This window comes from Larus michahellis, chromosome 3, assembly GCF_964199755.1.
Source record: "Larus michahellis chromosome 3, bLarMic1.1, whole genome shotgun sequence".
NCBI classification, from domain to species: Eukaryota; Metazoa; Chordata; class Aves; order Charadriiformes; family Laridae; genus Larus; species Larus michahellis.
In genome coordinates this window covers 36,053,179-36,073,395 of record NC_133898.1, presented here as the reverse complement: position 1 = coordinate 36,073,395, position 20,217 = coordinate 36,053,179, and the positions used below count along the sequence as shown (strand labels likewise).

The 20,217-nt window shown below is 39.0% G+C and overlaps 1 protein-coding gene across 1 annotated transcript in view; it reads left to right on the top strand.

Moving 5' to 3' along the window:
• Nucleotides 1–19,476, top strand: part of BABAM2 (BRISC and BRCA1 A complex member 2) — a 177,260-nt gene extending 157,784 nt beyond the window's left edge. The window contains exon 12 of the mRNA XM_074579678.1: nucleotides 16,089–19,476. Coding sequence (XP_074435779.1) covers nucleotides 16,089–16,152 — 64 coding nt within the window. The 3' untranslated portion in view covers nucleotides 16,153–19,476. The remainder of the gene's footprint in view (nucleotides 1–16,088) is intronic.
• Nucleotides 19,477–20,217: the final 741 nt, after the last annotated feature.

The window sequence follows — 20,217 nt, the reverse complement described above, 5'->3', positions numbered from 1 at the left end:
AGTCTTGGTATCCTTGCTTATCTTTGTGGCCCCCAAGCAGAAGTAGGCATCTCTTTTGAAGTTAGGACTTAACCCTTTGCTGTAGCCTTGAGACAATCAGTAGTAATTATAAGTAGGAGCAAAATTACTGCCCTAAAATACATACATACAGAGGTAGATTGTATGCATTCACACTTAGGCACATATCACCTAAATCTAAAAGGCAAATTCTCAAATCAGAGTATCAGTTTAGCAGGATCATTCTCGTTCACAGAGAAAAACTGCTTATGTTCTTGCTGAAGTATTTGGACTGATGTATGCCTGTCTGATGAAGTCCATGAAGTCTTTCTCTGTGCCCTCTGAAGCGGTTTCTAAAATCACCGGGCTCCTTTGAGGCCCACTGACTTAGATTCCTTGCTGAGAGATAGCATCTGATAACTAAAGCTTGCTATTGTCTTAGCCCAGGGATTGCCCTCTGGCTTGATTTAATTCTAATGGATGAATCAAGTCCTGGTTAAATAATGGGATTCCAAATGCCTCCAGATTGCTTGTTTCTCAACTAAACACAAAATTTTCACCTGTTCCTCCAAGTGAGAAACAGGGAAACCAAACATATTAAAATTTTCTTACAAGCTGTGGAAATGCCATTTCCTCTCAGTTCATATCTCGGGCTTTGCCTCTCTTAGGTCATTTATTTTTATGTCTGTGGCCTTCCGCGTAAGCGGCTTCTCCAAAAGATTCGATCCTAAAATACAATAGCAAGCCTAAGAAAATACAGTAAATTATGGAAAGTTAGCAGCCTTGTTTGTGGTGTACGTGTGAAGTAAAACATCTCTGTGCGGTTTCCATGGGAAAGCTCTCTTGTTTTTTGCTTAAATAGGCATTCAAGTGTACATAAATGGAGTCTTTAAAGAACATGCAGAGTCTAAGCCTGGGATTTGATGAAGGAATACTGTAAATAAAGCTTGTTTGTTTATACAAATTAAGTTCAGTTCTTAGATGCACTCTGGCCCAATTTCTGTCCAACCCAGTGCTGCTCTGTAGACTTAGGTTATACATCAAGGATAGCAAGTCAGGACTCAGTTTACTTTCTTATCCTACATAAATCCACCTACTCGTCATTAAAAATAGCAGGAGGATGGAAAACTGGTATCACAATAAAAAGTTGTTCCGAGGTTTCCTATTCTTTTTTTCAAGGTGGCTGATAAAACTGGTTTCTGAATAACATTGTTGGCCCTGACCATTCACCGGTGTTTGGTGAATGTGGTGGTAATTTCACATATCCCCCAGGGCGCTGTAAGGGTGAAAGCTTAAAAGGGCTCAAGTGCTCTCAGCTGTATATTGGCTGTTGCTCCGCCGTAAGGTCAAGTGCAGCTTAAAATTAGATGCAGACACACCTCGTGCGAGCTACATGTGTATGACCAGCGCGGCTGCGGTTCGTGCTCAGCGCAAGCGTGCTATGATTAGAAAGTGCCAGGCTGGTGCACTGGGCCGTAGCGTTTTCAGCCCCATCCATACCTTCTCCTCGAATACCATCACATTAGAAGACGTGTATCGTGTGAAGATGCTAGTTGCTATTTGGCGGAAATGGTTGCTCTGAGCTTTAATGTTGCCTGGTTGAGGAGGGAAAATGCATCTTTTGGTCTAATAAAAGGATATTTGAAAAAAATGGGGGACTCTGTGTTGCCGTTTAGACAAACTCAGTTGTAGTGAGTCAGAGACTTGCTGTTGTGGTCAGTAAATTTACAGTGCCCTAGTGATTTTTTTTTTTTTCTTTATTTTGACATTAACCAGTTTTTCAACTCATTCATTTTTTTTAATATTAAGTCAGAATTCTTTCACATTTTAGGCAGAATATGTATTAGTACATTTTGGATTCTTTTAAAGTAACAAGTTTCTCTGTTTCCTTTAAACTTTTGTTTTCCACCTATGCTACTTCGAATCTCACTATAAAGTTTACATGTAAACATTGCACCTTTTTTATAATCTTCCCTCCTTGATAGGTGTAATTAAGGTAATAAATAATTTTTTAGTATTTGGTTTGTATTTCAGTGTTTTTCTTGCTTATTTGTAAAAGTGGAAAACTGTATTTCCATGTATTACGTGAATTTCATGCATGTTAGGCAACAATAAAGAGTAGATTTCCAAAAACTAACTTGTTTGCATTTACATACACTTTCCTCGCAAAGCTTTTTGCGTGACAGTCTTTGGCTCTGTTATGCGTTACCTTAAACTTAAAAAGAAATGTAGAAATTTCTGAAGAGAGTAGGGATTGGAAGCACAAAATGTAGGGACGCCATCCTTCCCTATGTGTTTGTGTGTTTGTCTCTGAACGTTTACAAGGCTCAGAGGGTTCTTTTTGGAGAAGGGCAACGGGGTAGGTACAAACTAAGGGGTGAGGTGCTGAGCTGAGTCACTTGTTTAACTCTTTGGTTTTTGGTAGTCTCACATCAGAAACTGAACAAAAGTAATTTCTTTGCCTGAAATCAAGTAAGGCTGACATTTTTTTGCCGCCGGAAGGCTCTTTTTCAGAACACAAAAGGGCCAATATGCTGTGACAGCCATAGCGAGACGAGATGTGGCGACCCAGCCGTGTGAAGCTTACGAAGAAGTTAATTTGATTTTATAGACCATTAAATCAAAACTCTGATTTTCTGTGGGAGCATCAGCTGATCAGAATTACACATGAAAAATAGAAAGGCAAATACAAAAAATTATGTTTTGTTAAAATACTTAATGATTGCATTTTGTCCTTGTAACATGTTAGGCAGTTGATTTACCAGCAAACCTTAATAACAAAATTATTTTGATGATAAGATATAATAGAATAGATACAGCTTTTAATTAGAATTTTCCCAGGATATTGGTGGGGTTTTTTTACATTGTTTCTCTGCGTACACTACAGAGTACAGTGCATACACATGATAGTCGCACTTCTTGAGTCATATTTTTCATGTACTTTTCTTGAAATGTCTCTTTGGATAATTAAGTCTGACTCTTAAGTTATGGTATGTTAGTTTCTGACAGGTGCCTGCCAGGGATCTTCAGTGCTGTCATGCATTATGTGGATTTCAGCCAAGACAGAAGGGGCCTGGGTATTTGTTTCTGGTCACTTCTCATTAAAGCTTTGACTGTGGGAAGAGAAAAACAACTATTTAAAGATGAGGAGTATAGGTGCTGTAAGAAGTGCATGGAAATAAAATCTGTTAGGCAACTAGTTTTTCTGTGTTTTTATATAGACGTTATGTACGTGTGTGAACTTGTACATATGTGCGTTTCGATATATAGTAAATATTCTTTCTGCAAAAAAGGATTCTCTCCTATATTGATAGAAATGCACAGAGTAGATTGGAGGAGTTGGCTTGGTAGAAGTGGAATATAATAGCACTTTGCTGGAAGACAACTGCTTTATAGGAATTAAAGGCTAGAATGTAGGTGGTTCCTAGATAACCAGGGTTAGGTGTTGTTCTAGAAATAGCGTGAAGGAACTGTCTGGTTTGGCTTCATTAGAGAACTCCATTATACATTTATCGAAGCTGCTAGGTCTATATTAGAATTTGGAATTATAGTTAGGAACTGATGCAAAAAAATGTCCTCTCTTGCTTGAGAGAAAAGGGTAGAGAGAAATACATGAGTTTGGAAGGAGCTGAGGTTTAATAGCCCAGATAAATACTGTTTCATAGAATGGTTTAGGTTGGAAGGGACCTTAAAGATCACCTAGTTCCAACCCCCCTGCCATGGGCAAGGACACCTCCCACTAGACCAGGCTGCTCAAAGCCCCATCCAGCCTGGCCTTGGACACTTCCAGGGAAGGAGCAATTACTTGGTCAATTACAAAGTAAGCAGTTAAGTGAAAATAGTAGGTGAGCTCCATGGTCTTGTCTTTTGGGTAATATTTGTAATTTCTCTGTTAAACACAAGGAACGGTCATACTAGGTCAAACTAACATTCATTTAGCCCACTATCATGTCCCAATCAATAGGCAGTAGCTGATGACCGTGAAAGAGCATGGCAAAGCATGTAGTCATATTTTCCTGGCGCATTGTACCGTCTTCAAGGATTTCTATATCCAGAATTGGTACGCCTCTGTCTAATAGCCCTACATAGCTTTTCTTCTGATTGCTTTTTGAGTCCGCATCATAACATCACAAAATCCTGTAACAAGGGATTGCACAGATAATGTGTGGTGTGAAGAACAAGCTTTGTCGGCTTTTTGCATTCCTGCCTCCTGCTAGATCCAGTTGTTACCCCCTAGCTCCCGTATGAAAAGAGGCAGCAAATAATTAATCCACTGATCCCCTCCATAACCATCATGATTTTATGAACTTCTTCATGTCTCTTCTGTCACCTCTTCTCCTGCTCTGCTTACTCCTTCCTTCTACAGAACCTTTCCATGTTTCTGATTGCCCTTTTCCCACTTCTTCATCCGTTTACTATTTCTGTTGTATTCTTCCTGAAACAGAGAACTGCGTCTTACTCATGATACATTCACCATGCATTTATATGGTAAAATAGTGATGTTGTCTGGTTTACTCTTTTTTTCTGGTTCTAATAACGTCTGATTTGGTTTTCTGCTTACAACTTAAGGTTACACTGACATTTTAGCACCAAGATCTCCTCGCTATCTGATTTTCAGAGCCTGTGTTTTTTGTGTATGTAAAACTAAGTCTTTTTCCTCACCTATCTACCTTTCATGTTTGTCAATACTGACTTTTCACCTGGTATGTTATCTCCCAGTGCTGTAAGAACCATCTGCAGTTTCTCAGAATTTGTGCCTTATTTTTTCTTCCCTGACTAAATTGTTAGCATTAGCAAACTTTGCCATCTTCTTTTGCTCACTTTCACAGATCATGTAGGAATTTGTTGAACAACACAGGTCAAAACACCCATTTCTCTGCAGTTCTCTGGTGACTTCACCCTAAAAGTACTCATCATTCATTCCTATCCTTTTTTCTTATCTTGACCTGCTATTTATCCGCTCATGGATCTTTTCTCCTGCTGCAGTAATTCAGTTTTTTAAAGGCCTTTGAAGAACCATCCCAAATGCCTGTAGGAAACCCAAGTGGTGTGTGTCACTTGAATCTTTCTTGTCCGCATGAAATTGGACTCCTAACCAATAGATCGTATTTTTTCCAAGTCCAGTAATTTGTCACTTTTTATAAATTTATGGTTTCTTATAACAGTTACTATAAATTTCTAAGGTACAGACAGGAGCTTTACTGGTCCACAGTTCCCTCTATCCTCCCAGACCTTTTTTTAATTGACGTCACACTTCTCTGGTACCAAGCTGTTTTAAGCAGGAGGTTATAAGCTATTTAAGAGTTTAACTTTCTCACACTTGAGTTTCTCTGGAACTCCGGGGTGTGAATATCATCTCGGCCTGCTGATTTGCTTGTGTATGTTTTGTTGATTTGTTCGTTACCTTTTTGGCTGACATTTCTGCGTGAGTCAGATCTTTTGGTACATCCCTTGTAAAGCAGGGTTCTGGCATGGCAGCCTCTTTAAGCACCTCCACAGTTCCTCAAATTCATTTTTGATCTGCATTACTCTGCTTTCACATATAAATGTGTGTTCGTGTCTGTTTTCCCCATTCGCAGAGGTCTCTGACCTTTTAAGAATTTCCTCTTGCTTCTAATAGCAAACGCGTATCTTTTAAATAGCAAAGAGAAATAACTTCTTTAATGTGTTTTTTATAATCACGGATGTATTGCGTCTCATCCCTTTCCTTCTGACTGGTTTGTCCTAATGAATATCCAAGGAGGTTTCTTTTATGTTTTGGTATGTTGCCTTCGGCCCTGGATGATAAGCAATCTGGCAAAGCAGAGTGGATGGCATGATGAAATCAGTACTTTCACCTGCAAGCAAACTTTGTTTTCAGGGATGCTGGTTGTCAGGCTCCTTATGGATCCATCTGTGGTGTAACCCTTCTTTTCTGCCTCTGCAGTACAATTAAGGGATTCAGTAATCTCTTAGGGATGATTCCAATTCTGTTATTACTTCTGTGATCTCCTCTCTTCTTGTCTTTCCTTACAAGCCTCACGCCTGAATGTGGTTTTGCCCGGTCTTTTCTGCTTTCTCCTACTTCATATATTATCCCTGCTTTCCCCCCTCCTTATTTCATCTCATTCCTCACCCTGCCTTTTATACTTAGAAGAGGTTCCTTGTTGCATCTTGTCTGGCATTGACTCTCTCCTTCAAATGTGCTAAATAACTGCTCTCCAACAATAGAGTTCAGTGTACACTTACGTAGCCTAGATAGGAGGAAATAATAAGTGTCTTGAATAAACAGTATCTCTTTAAGAAGTTAACCTTTACCTGGAGTGGAAAAATATGGCTATAGCACTTCAGCAAATAGGAAAAATAGAGCAGGCTTGTCACACTGTAGCTCATAGGACTGGAAATTTCCTGCAAATTATCACTATATTTTAAAAGACTGTATGAAGATTGAATTTTTCCATGATGGCCTTGGAATATCGTTCTCATGATCCACTGGTAAGGAAGTGGAGTGACCATGCTGTGACAGAGAGATTCCAGTGCCCCCTCGCAGACACCCTCTACCCCGGCACTGAGTAATCCCCAAGGGGAAAATGGAAGTTAAGAAAGCAGAAGCAAAATTTGCTGTGATCTAAGACCACAAGCCTTCATCTGACTGAAGCAAGTCTATTTATGTACGTTGTGGAGAAGGTGAAGGAAGTGAAGTGTTTATCTCTCGAGCTGGCAAGCAGGAGGCATTGATAAAACTGTTTCAAAACGAGAGGTTCCTTTTGCTATGTATGCTTTGGGACACTTACGAGCCAATGTGTCTGTGCAAAACACCTTTGTGTTTTCCCAAATATCTATATCAGAAACCTGTGAGAAAATAAATCCCAGCATCTTGATTTCCAGGTGATTCAAAAAAGTTGCTTATATAGTTACTGAATTCAGCCTGGCCTTGGTCTGTCTATGTGCACTGGTTGTGTCCAGTAGCTATAATTTTTATCTGTAATTGTCAGTAAAGGACCATGCGTTTGGGAGCACATACATTCTTGGAACCAAAGTTACCATCTCTTGCTAAGTGATGACCCTACTTATGCTGGTTCTTCGAAATAAACATTAATTGCCAGCCTACGTAATAATCCACAGTCCTGGCTCTGCAGCAGTTCCCTAGAACTCCCTTCCTTTATATTTTGCCTTTAGTCAGGTTGTTATATTTATGGTTGTTTCGTGATTTGAACAGATTGTCAAGATTCATTTTGCTTTATGGTAAGTTAGGCAGCAAAGTCATCTTAATTTTTGCAGCAGAGCTATGTTGAATTCTTGACTTTATTTATAAAATCAATTGATACCATAGTTTTTTGGAACAGAGACACAAGTGTATAACCAAATTAAAATTTAATTTCTATTTCTGTTTGCTTCAAGTAAAGTAAAGCCACCTGTTGTTTCTGCGATCAGCAAACCACTGAAAAACGTGTCTAGATATAACCATTTCTTGTACCCTTCTGTGTGACTTGAATCAGAAATGGTAAAAGCTCCAACAAGAACTTCTGGAGCAAAAAGGCATTGTTAGTAAAATACAGAAAGCAGCTTTTGGACTTGAGTGAATTCTAGTGTTTAAGCTTCAGATGTGCACTTAGTTTCTCTAGTTCTACTACTTCTATTTCCTGTTATGGTTTTGGTAGCACATGTTTTGCTTTGTTTGCAATTTTGGAGACAATTTTCTGTCATGTAATATTATGAACTGAGCCGAAGGCAACAGTATTTCTTAAAAATCTGCATTTTGAGGGCTGCCCACTGCAGACCTCCAGCTCTTTTGATGCTTGATTACTGTCCTGTCCCTCAGCCCAGCTGTATAGTCAGTGCCTTGTGTAAGCTGGCAGGTGGAAGTGGACATAGAAAGTTTACCAAACTCCTTGTAGGGTAAATCACAGCAAAAGGAGGTAGAGAAATATTAGAAGAGGAAGAGATTATGTGATGAATTTGTTTGGCACCCGGGAAAAAAAATTGCTAGCAGCATAATGGCATTGTGCACTGGCTCCTTTGTACATTTGTGTGTTTAGCCAGTTACAGTAGCGGTAATTTAAGAACTATTGTCTTGCTGTTGTATAAACACTTAAGACGTTTGCTTGGCATCGCCAGTGTTGGAGATGTATAAAATGGAGAACCGTGTAGACACTGTGTTTCACATAAAAGCAAAATATTTGCTATAGATAAAGCTGCCTAGTAAGGAAATTATAAACCACATCCCAAAGAGCATACCATCAAGAAGCTTAGTTTAGAAACATGAATACGTGCCAAGTATCGTTATATATATTTGAAGCTATAAAGAAATCCTGGAAGGTACCTTTATCGTTTTGCCGCTGTGCTTGGGTAAGTTGTAGTGATGTTCAGATTCAGACGGTGGTTTAGAAATGCTGCTGCCTCCCGAACGCCTAGCGCTTGCCATAATAGTCCTGATTTTCATTAACTCCTGAGCCTTTGCCACTTGGCGCCTGGCCATGTTGTGGGCCTGCCTGCTGCAGCCTGATTCCAGCTGTGCAACCAAAAGTCAGAGTGCTGAGAACTATTTGTCACTTCAACCGTCTTAATATCTTAGATTTGCAGAGGAAGATCATTTGCTTTAACAGTCATTTTCTCCTAATAGAGGTGTCGTAAAATGTCTAGCGTAGAATTAACCTCCTGTTTAGCCCATAGTTATCCCAAAGCAGAAGATTGAGTTTTTCTTCTCTGCCGTTGAGTGCTCGTTTATCTTTAGCCTGGTGAGGAATGCTGTGGAAGTGCCCATGAATAAATAGGCAACATGGTTCGCCCAATGGAAATATGTTTTTAATGCATTATATATAGCAAAAATAGCAAAGAGGTTTAAATGTCTTGCGCCTTGAGTGTACAAGGAAAAAACTATGCCTTGAACGTTGGCATGAGGCCTATTAAAAGAAAGAGCGTTCAGTAGGTTTCTACACTTTCGCGTTCAGCCCTTGTTAAATGCAAGGCGTAGAGATGCAGGAGGCATCTCTATAAGCACCTGTTAAGGACCTAATGAGCACTCGTATGGAATATGACCTAAATACAAACCTACTAGTGGAATTAATATAACAATTTATTAATTTAAGTTCCTTTTGTTAATTAGCACTAATCATGTTGAATTAGATAGCTCCTGACAAATGGAATTTAAAAAGAAAGCAATTATATATAAAAAAAGAAAGGTTGGCATCTTTGATTTTGTTCTGTTATAAACAAACAGCAAATCCCAGAGAGTTTGGAAAGTTATGTTAAATATCTTCTACACAGGAGATGAATTATTAGGGGTTCTGTGAAGCAAACCAGCTGGCTGTGCCTGTGTAGTCACAGGAGGACAAATCCTCTTGTCTGGCACCCAAAAGGGATTGTTGTAGGTGTTCAGTATTTTCAAAACAAGTTTTCATTGTGTCAAAACAAGTTGCAACAGGAACAAAAAAAATACAAAGGCACGCTACATATGTATGTATGCTCTGTGCAAAAATACTTTCTACTTCAAAAAGTCAATAATCGGGTGACGTTGATAAAGCCTGAAGAAGCTCTTTTATAATTCTGATATGGCTGTGCTGTTGAAATAATTTATATAACAAGATTTTATTGCAAAGTGTCAGCATAATAATACTAGTCTGGGAGGAATAGGTCGAAGACCTCAGGAAGCCTCAGGCTGTCCTTTACTCTGACCTACGCCCTTCTTGGTTCCTGTTTTCACCTAATTTAATTGGAAGAGGGGAGAGCATTGCTATTCTAGCTAATTTATGAAGATCAGTCATCTCTGGACTGGATTTTTTTCTGTCAGGATTCTGTGGATTTGAATAAACTTGTAGATGTCTTGCACAGTTCCTTTAGGGTACAGAAGGAAAGAGATAGGAGATGCAAAATGATGCAAAGCCTAGAGTTGCAGCACCTCCGAAAGAAATGGAGAACAGCTGGGGCAAATGCCTAGGATACTCAGCTGTATCTAATGGAGCTGAAAGGGGTACAGTTCAGTCCTCACCTCAGTTCTGGGGTAAAGAGAACATTTGCAGAATGTTCAAACTCAGCGTTAACCTACTGGACAATTCAGACAACAGAGGACGGGGACTGCTGAGGAGAAAGGTGTCCTAGCTACGGACTCTGCTCCAGAAGGCTTGGAAGAGTTATGTAGAGCTGTTCAGAGATCCCCACGACTGCAAGGGTACCTGCCCAAGTCAGATATATCAGCTTGAAAGGTTAAGGGAAAGAACCCCACGTTTTCCTGTATGCCGTGCCTAGACTAGGAGGAAGGGGATGTATTTATCAAATACACTAGCTACTATGATTTGAATACACTAAGATTGTTCTATAATTAGAGCCTGATATTTTCAGAATTAAACCATAGAATCATAGAATGGTTTAGGTTGGAAGGGAAACCATAGTCACAGAAGATACTAAAACATTTTACAAGAATTAATTCAAATATTGAAATAATGGGCAGTATTTAAGAATAAGTTTTCTCTCAAAGCCGATAGCTGGAAAAATCCAAGTACAATAACCTGAATCTGTCTTCTGATGAGAAGGAACACAATAGATGCGCTGATACAGTGAGAAAAGTAATGAGAGCCCATGTGTCATTGTGAAAAGATCGAGATTTCGGCTCAAAGGCTTTCATTAACCAGTAAAGAATGTGCAAGGACAGAATACACTGTGCTGGTAGTAGACATGTTGCTATACAGCTAAGTCTGTATTTGATGTGGGCCATCAAGATTACTTCATCCCTTTCATTTTCCTCAAATCATCTTTTGATGGAAAAGGCACTTGAAACTCCCACATCTTGAGCTGAAACACATAAAACATATGAGTGCAAATAGGGCTAGTAGCATGGATGAATTTGAGATCAGCGTGCTGAAAAACTTGGCACTCTTGAACCGAGGAGTTTAAGGGGAATCTTATTTTGTGAATGACTTAGGAAGATGATTCATCACCCCATGATGAATGTCCTTGTCCCAGACAGAAAAAGCAGAAATCTCATTGGCACAGCATTTTGCATGCTTTTTTCCTTGCGGAGTTTGAATTTCTGTGTTCTACTCTGAATTTCCCACATGAATTTTTAAGAGGATTAGAAACACCTAGACAACTCTTCTAACTTTATTACACAATGAGTGGTAACTAGAACACCATTGTATAGTTGGCTGTAACACCAGTCAAACAAAAACGATCACAGAAAACAAATGCGTTGCAGTTTCAGGATGTTTTCACCATAAATAAATGAAGTATTTTTTGATGGGAGATCACAGCTACATAATTTAAAATCTTTGCAGATTTTCAGCACAGGCAAAAGGTATTATCAAATGGTCAATGCAGACTTTAAAAACCCAGCACTAAGTTAAACTGGAAAAAACATTACAATTAGAATGAAAATTTGCAAAAGCATGTGAATTCCGAGTCAAGTATGTTTTAAGCACTGCAAACCCACACTCTGGGATTTAGACATGTATGGGCTTCTGGAGACCTTGTATCACAATCAGTGTTTTGTATCACTAGAAAACACGTAAACAACAAGTCATCCAATTCTGCCTTCTTTTAGATACTTACCATTAGCAATAGCAAGACTTTCCACTGGATAATAAGGTGGGGGAAAGATAAGTGCTTTACTCTCAGCAGATGTCCTTGAGTGTAGCACCTGAAATTCAATGTACCATATCAAACGTATATAGTGGTTTAACTACAGCGAAATGTGTTGTTTTCTGGAGTGCTGAAGAAAAATTTCCATAGAAACCCCATAACTTACTACCTTGAACTTGGAAAATGACCATTTGAGGGAACAAAAACAAATAGGCAAAAAACAATAGATTCTTACAGTAAGACACTCAACAAAGAGTTAGACGACATGTGCCTGTATGCGAATGAAGATTGGCACCCACTCTAAGCTGAAAAGAAAGCAACCCTTTACACACTTTTTAAGCTAAGATCTAAACCATTATGAGAGGGATGCAGAGCCATTATACTCAACACTCACGTAAAGAATATCTGTGGACTTTGTACAAACCAGTTTCTCTGTGCTTGAAGGAGCATTTTATGCGGTTCTTCTGAGCTTGGTGTAAGCTCAGCGTGACACAGACCCACCAAGAACATGGTAGAGTAAAGCAGGAGAAAGAAGGAGCTCTGTGTTTCCCAGAAAGGAGAAAAAACATTGATCAAAAACTGATTTCTGCCATATGACACAGCTTAGAGAAACCATAAATCAAGTTACCTTTCTGCATCTCCTGTGTAATTGAGCAGGTACCCAAATTACTGATTATTTTTTTTTAATAACAGTTCTTTAGGGCTGAAAAATGTATCTAGTAGATGTAAAAATAATTTCAAAACACTTCTGAGGTACTTGGAAGTGTTGTGCGTCAAAGTGTCTGAACAAAAAATTGAGAGATTTTTATGTGAATTCCTGTGGTGTGGCACAAATCAAAGTTACTGAGGGTGTAAATTTGTGTGAATACAGCATGAGAAATGAATCTTTTTCCAGAGTTCATGTTTATATTCACGGTTTCTCTCTGAAAGGAATAGTATTCCATGTGAAAGAGGCCTTTGCCATCCAGTCTGTAGCAGAGTCTTGACCTTCAGAAAATTGTATGTTTCTTTTAAAGTTATTTCATGTAATCAGTTGTGAAATAGTATGCCCGTGTCGTGGTCCTATTTGTGTGGAAACATGTACGCTTTGGCCAGTTGGTTGAATGAAACTTACTCAACCAGTAATTGGTGCTTGTTCTCTTCCTCCTTGCTGGTAACCTGTGCAGGGGAGAAAAAATGTCGTAAGTTCCATTTCAGAGGAAATTCAAATATTTTTACATACGGTTTTGTCCCATGTCAGATGAAAATTTCTTTAAAGAATTTTGCTTGGAACATGAAGAAAAATGCAGTTAATATGACACTATAACACATCTGCTAGCAGTAGCACAGTGCCTCCTGGAAGCAGAAATTTTAATGATTTATCCCATCATTCTTCATGGACTGGGTGGTTTGAAGAGACTACTTCTGCTGTTTTGTTTATACATACAGCTCCCGTGATGCACCAGGACCTTGTCTGTGTTACTAGATACATCATCTCTGAGATGTTGGACCACAGATAACGAGGTTAATATCAAACCAATTGTTTAGGCTCAGTTCTACAAACGAGAAAATCTCTTCTCAGATCAAGCCAAACTCAAGTGCCTCATTCTTTTCCTGATGAAAACTCAGTAACACTTCCACAGAAATGCACACAACTGGGTAAAAACATAATTTTCCATTGAATGAGTCATGTGATTTAAAAAAAAATTCCGGCAAGCTCTGATAATGAGTAATGGTTTTGCTGCCTGTTCTACTCCTTCATATATACTCAGTCTTGTTACTGTTATACACTAACACTTGCCGTTCCCTCCCTGTGTGCAGTGTTCATTAATATCGAAGCAGTTTAACCTCCCTTCTTCTACTTCCCCGTCTTTCAGTCTGTTACATGTGCTGTAGCTCATACAGTTCGATCAAGTATGTTGTGCTTTTGGATCTCTTTGCAGGATCTTGTTTGGTTTGGGGTGGGGAGGGGTAATTTATTTTGTGTGTGTGATCAACCATAATTATCCAAATGGTTTTTTCCAAAATTTCTTTAATCTCAGATGTCTAGGGTGTGTGGGAGAGGGGCAGAAATGGAGGCACTTATCCTGGGTAAACATGTGGTACTACATTTGCTTCAGTCTGGACAAGACCATGAATGATAAGGGCAAACTTAAGCATGTACTTTAAAGTATGGAAAGAAAAAAAGTAGATGTTTACAAATTATGAAGTAGTAATGGAATTTCTGTAGTGTGTGGAACATCTCCAAGAGGTTCATGTGAATCTCTTCTTCATGTTCATGGTTCATGTGAAATAACACCCTCTTTCAAATAGGACATCTGATCAGAATGTAGGGGGGTGTTAGATTTAGTTTTGCAGCAAAGGATACAAGCTCTGCTGCAGGAATCAGTGAAAAGAAAGGATGCTGGTGTAGATAAAGATGGTGTGGGAGGGTGTATGTGGTATTAGAAGCATTCGTTCTGGAATTTACCTAACAGAAAAGTCATTGAAATACAATGCAGCAAGTGTGGTTTTAATACAAAGCACAGAAATGCTATAAGGATGATGTTTCAGAAAAGAACTAAAATGTAGGAATATACTTCTGCTTCTATCCCATTTGATGCTTAAGAATTTTTACAATTCAGGAAGAGGGAAGCTTTAAGTAACACTTATCAAGTCAGTAAGAAGAGCGTGTGCATGGAAGAAGAGTCTGCAGAGAAGCTATCAAAAGGGAAGGAAGAAGCTACTTAAAATAAGCAAGGAGAGGAAACGTAATTAAATGTGAGGACAGATAATGCAAGGGGAAATAAAAGGATGATAGATCCTGCCGTTGGCAATGTGCAAGGGCTATTCCTTGAGCTAGCAAAATGATGTAGAGCTTACCGGGACGTACATAGGCTACAATTTCAAATGTATGCTCTAAACACACCAATACAGCAATGGCATTCAGCTGTTAAGATCAGATGGCAGGCATACCTTCTCAGCTGATTTATGTATACGTGTGTGCCAGGGTGAACAATCATTTTTGTGGGCATAATTGTGAGGGCTGCTTTCTGAACTTTGACTCAGTAAATCAGAGCGTGTTCCGTAAATACACAGCACAATCTGTGTATGCTATAAAATGTATGTGCTGGTTTTGCTGCGTTTCTTTTCCATTTCTGGGCTCAGCTCCTCAGTCCAGAAATGCTTTTACTTTCTATTGCTCTGTTCACCTTTGGACGGCATCTCGTGTGTGTTTACAGCCTTTGTACAAAAGCTGACTGCAGCTTTCTGTTAATTAATTTGCCAGGCACAACTTCACAAAGAGAGGGGAGCGTTCTCTTTTGTGATCTTGCAACGCCTTTAGATGTGAGGAGGTATGATTGGTGTTCAGTAATTGCCAAAGCTTCTACACAAATTGTGAAATACATATCATGATTGTGAAAATGATCAGCAAATGTTTGCTTCAGGACATAATTGATTGCAGCTATTCTCACTTTGGGTTTCTTTCTCTTTTTTTTTATTTTTTTTTGGTGAGGAGAACAGAAGGTTCTCCTTGCATAGAAATTTATAAAGACCAGTGATATGAACAGAAAGCAAAATTAAAAAAAAAAAGTAGAGAAAATGAAAGTTCAATGCAGAAAGTAGTAGTCAGAATGATGAAGCAGCTTCTAATACAACTTGCAAATAAAGGTTATCATTGGGTCACATAAAATATGTTTAGTACGTGGTTGAGTATTTCAGTGCAATCAACTCAAAGGTACAGGTCAAACTCGATTTTGGATACTTAGGTTCAGCTCATTTTATGGATTTATGAATCACTCGATTCTTTGTAAAGAAGATAGACTAAGATCCAAAATACACAAAGCACATCTTAATTTATAGAATAACATTCTGACTTTCAGAGTCTAAGAAAAGGAATTACAGATCATCCAAAGCGTTAGTATTTATTCACTATGCCTTATATAAACTACTGCCATCAACAGTGGCTCTGTATTGCGTCAAGGTTTCTGTAAGGAGACAGATAAAGAGCTTATCTCCTGCATGTATTCTGACTTTCTTCACAATTTTACTGCTCCATTTACTTGTCTTTGGGCCTTTGGTACCATATATGAAGCTTTCTTCAATATGGGCGAAAAAAGCCTTTTTATCCCTGAAACATGGTGAACATCAACTGCATCAAAAAGTCCCACTTCCAAATGCTGCAGGCAGTGGCGTAGCCACGCTTGCGCTCATCTAAGTGATTCTCACTTTAAGAGCCACTCAAAGGTTTATTTTCCAATGCATAATACAGTTTATCTCTGGAGCCTTGCATTGGATAAATACGAAAGGTCCATCAGGCTCTTCTTGCAGTGTTGACCACATCGAGAGGTTAGTGGTGAGGACGCTGAAGAAGTACTATTGGGTCTAGAAAGCTGAAGTGTATGGATGTGCTGCATACTAAAAACTTTGAAGAAAAACACTACCCATTTATAAGATCTAATAACGGACTGAGCATGGTAACATTACGCTTCTCTGCTAAAACCTTGTCTGCATACATGCACAGACCGTGTTCCAAGTTTACTCGTTCCTAACCATGCATTTTCTTTTTTTTTCACTAGGGCATATTTCAAAACATTTGTCCCCCAGTTCCAGGAGGCAGCATTTGCTAATGGGAAGCTTTAGGCAGCCTCGGGCATGGAGATGATACTGGACATACCCTTCAGTCTGCGCATGGTGGCAGCCCACAAGAAGAATGCCTGGAAATGGGTTGGACTGTCTTGATATAGGTGCTTTCTTGCCTCTGACGTGGCTTTGGTAGCTTCAGTTTTTGTCAGATTTCCGAAACAAAGACCTCACTAGCATGCTTAAAACTGAATATTTGATATTCATCCCCTCCCTTTGCCTCTGCCACTGCCATTCCTTTATATATCTACTGGATTAAATTTAAGAGGGTGTTTTGATGTGATAACATTTTCTTGTGCCAACAATGTCCTGTATGTTATGCCTTCTTTCCTTGTCTTCAGGTGGTGTAAATTGGATTTGCTTTTTCCACAGAAATACGATGTAATTTGTATATTTAGTTAACATTTCCCGCTTATCCTAAGAAAATATAAAACTGCCGTATGTACCAGGAATGCCTATCGGACTGTACAGTGCCATATTCTGCCTTGGAGGTTTGCGTCTCACTGTGGTTGTTATTCTCACAGGTATGGATATGAGTTGCACAGTTCAATTCTCAGTGCCTTTCCAGTTGGTCTGATATTTATATGGCAGGGTGTTGGAGGGTTTTTTTTTAATATTTCAGTTGAAAGCTCATCTTATATGAAATGCTATGCTTTTACGCTTTGTTTTTATTTCCACTTGTACAATTTGTTTTTCTAATGAACTCCCCTTGCCATTATGAAAAAGTTGTATTTCTTTAGTACCCATGTGCAAGGAACTAGTTATATAAATCAGGATAACAAAATAAAGATCTTTCATAGGCCTGTAATTTTTCCAAGCAAGATAAATACTGTGAAGACGAAGAAGCAGACGTTCAACAAAGGAATGAATGATGTCTTGGAAAAATAACCGATGAAATAATGTAGGGCTATAGGTATTTAGCTTAATGCTTAAGTTAAACATGTATTCTCAGAAATAATCTGAGGTGTATATAACTGGAAACATTACCTCCCCTAATTCTGAAATGCCAAATGCAAAATCCCACCTATTCATCCTTTCTTTCACGCTTGGGTCAGGCGCACCAGTTGGGGCTAACTGTCACGATGTCACTTCCCAAATTAATTTGTAAATAGACCAGGGTACTTTCCAGTAAGGAATAAAATTAACTGTATATGTCGCTTAGAAATGGCATATGGAAAATGTGCCCTACTTCTGCTAAATATAAGGAACTAAATGAATAGTATGCAGATGATACAGTGCCACTGGAAAACATTTATTTTGAAATTATTCACTGTAGCACCACTGTCTGCTTATGCAATGGAGAATCATCAAATCACTTGATTGGCAGCATTCTTCTACCCTTTCTAAAACTTGTTATCTTACATTAAAAATTGTGCTTGCTAGGGGAATGTCCACCTAGGAAATGTAGATGGCTTTTGATCAGTGAAGCTTAATAATTAAGAATTATGCAAATAATTTGCCTCTAGAACCTACAGGTATTTTTAGCTAGTTTATAGGCACATTTTGGGTTTATGTTTAGTACTGAAGTTCTTGGCTGGAAAATAAGCTGCAAACAAAATCAGAAGCCTTATTGCAAACCGATGGAGGAGGTGGCATACTCTGTCCTGTGACCCACCCCCCTGTGACTCCCGCTGCATTGTCTGAGGACTGTAAATGGCTCCAAAGGTCTGAGCCCGACTTCCCTCGGTGGGGGCATTGCGTTAGGCTTTTTGCCTGCAAACCAAGACTTAGAGCAGATGTGAAGGGCAGTGGTTTTATGTGAATAGCAAAACTGTAAGCGAACAACCTTAAGTGACTGAAAACAGGCATTGTTTGTTATATTGGGGTGATCTCGCATCTGCATTTCTTCAAGTGAAAGTCAAAGCCACGCACATGTATTCAAGAATAAGCTAACTCTTGTGAATGGGGTGGGAGAAGGAGGGATGGCTAATGAAAAACGCTTGTTCTCATGGTGTTCAAAATCTGATAGAAACAATCTCTAGCATCTTCAAAAGGTAAAAAGAAAACCCTTAAGTAGCATCAGTAAATTCCTGGAATCTTAAAATTTTATAGCCTTGTGTTTGATTCAGTCTTGTAGTGATTGCCCAAGGAACACAGTGTTTGCTTTATATACCTGATTGTCCAGGTGGCACCAGGATTTTTCTTTTAATCTTTTCATAAGTTGCCATGGTTCAAAGGCTAGCAATTGCAAAACATTTCAAAAGGAGGTCCACTCTTCAGAATTAGTACGCATTTTCAACCAAAAAGACATCCTTCACCTCAGTCCTTGTAATTTTGGACAAAAGACTGCTTTATCATTTCATGATAAAGAATCATTTCATGGACTAAGACTTTTAGAAGCCGTGTTAAGAGAAGACTTTGAGGATATAAAAAGCCTAAACCACCAATTCCTTCTGTTGAATTCAATCGTTTCACTAATGTTTCGCTAGTATGTGTGGAAACAAACTAACGGTTTCAGTCCAATTTTATGTCATGGTAGTATTTGAAAAAAAAAAAAAAAGAAAAAGGTAGAAAAGTAAAGAAACTGAACTGTGTGTGTTTAAGGTAAAGTCTGCAAGCCTATCCGTTTTCAGATTAGAAGGAAAGGCATTTTTCTTACACTTAATGAACATTTTCTTTATTTCAAAGCTACTCTGCATTCTTTGACCTGCACAATATTTTATGGAGCCCTTCCTGATAGTTTTCAGAAGAATGTATTGCAGGTGTTAGCACTACAAGTAGGGTATTGGGAGGAAAAACATGGAAATGAGTGAAGTCTCTCCAGAAGAAGGATAACCGTATAAATCCTACATCGGCAAAGAGAGTTAGTTTGAATCATTTTATATCAAATCAAGTATGTGTTGAAGGCAGTTAAGTTAGCCACAAAAGCTGTAATCTAATAAGTTGGAGTTATTTCTGTTATCTCCTGTTTTATGATAATACTCATTGTGGCAAATTTAATGGCAATGAGACTTTCATCACTTTCTTTCCTATTACGTGATGTTAAGATGAGCAGTCGCACCTAGGCTAGTTTTTTGGTTTATGAGAACAGCAAAACATAAGAGAAAAATAGCAATGTTATGAACATACTGAAAAGCCTAAATTCTACTCTCTTATAGTTTTGATTGAAAGAATGCAGTAAGCTTCTAGTTACTAAATGCACGATTTCCAAATGTCCCTAAAGTGCGAACTTACGGTCAAGCCTTTATTCCTCTGCACACATAATCCACTGTGCTAGAAGTAATACCAAATCTTTCAAATTCAAAGTTAGACTTTTTGTGAACTTGCTGGAAAGACTGGACAAGCAGCTGGAAGAATAAATAAAAGTTGACAGTGTTGTCCATAGTTTGGCCTTTGTTGATCTTTCTGTTGTGCTGGTCATTGCTTTGTTGATTAGCATGTTTCATTTGCTGAATCAGCAAGGTTTCCAGTATCGCGAGTGTTCTTGAACATCCTCCCATTCATATATGGAGTAGACTTGAGTCAGTTTTTGAGAAGAAATCATTGCTAGAATTATCACGAATCTCCTACGCGTTCTTAGACGCTCACTAGACACGTTTCTCTGTGTGTTTCCTTCGTCTCATCCTGTTTGGCGCTTGTAGCAATAAGCATCTTTGGTGAATAGTCAGGAGACGAGATGTAGCAGTGAAGTGCAGTACCTCGAGTTTTTTTGAGGTGGTTTGACACAAAGAGACTTCTTACCTAGGAAAGAGGGGCATCAGTCTGGTTAGTCTCTGTTGAGCAGTGCCCCCTAATACAAGGCTGCGGGTTTAGCAAAGGTCAAAAAATCTGTTTAAGTGGTGAGCGGGGGCTGCTACTTGCATGTCGTCCTCCTCCCATGTCAGTACCCTTAACAACCGGAGAAGGAGCAGGTGCTGGAAACCAGTAGCAGCATGTGAGGGACACCCCTTCAGGTCTGAAACACGTTTCTAATACCACGTCTGCGCGGCAGCATTACGTGGAGATGAAGGGCTAGTGTCCTCTGTCAGCGGAGAAGGGGAGTTTCTCACCCTTCCAGCCCTGTGAGAAGGGCGTGCTGCAAGGAGGTAACAAGCTTTGGACACGGCTTCTGACCATGACTCTTAA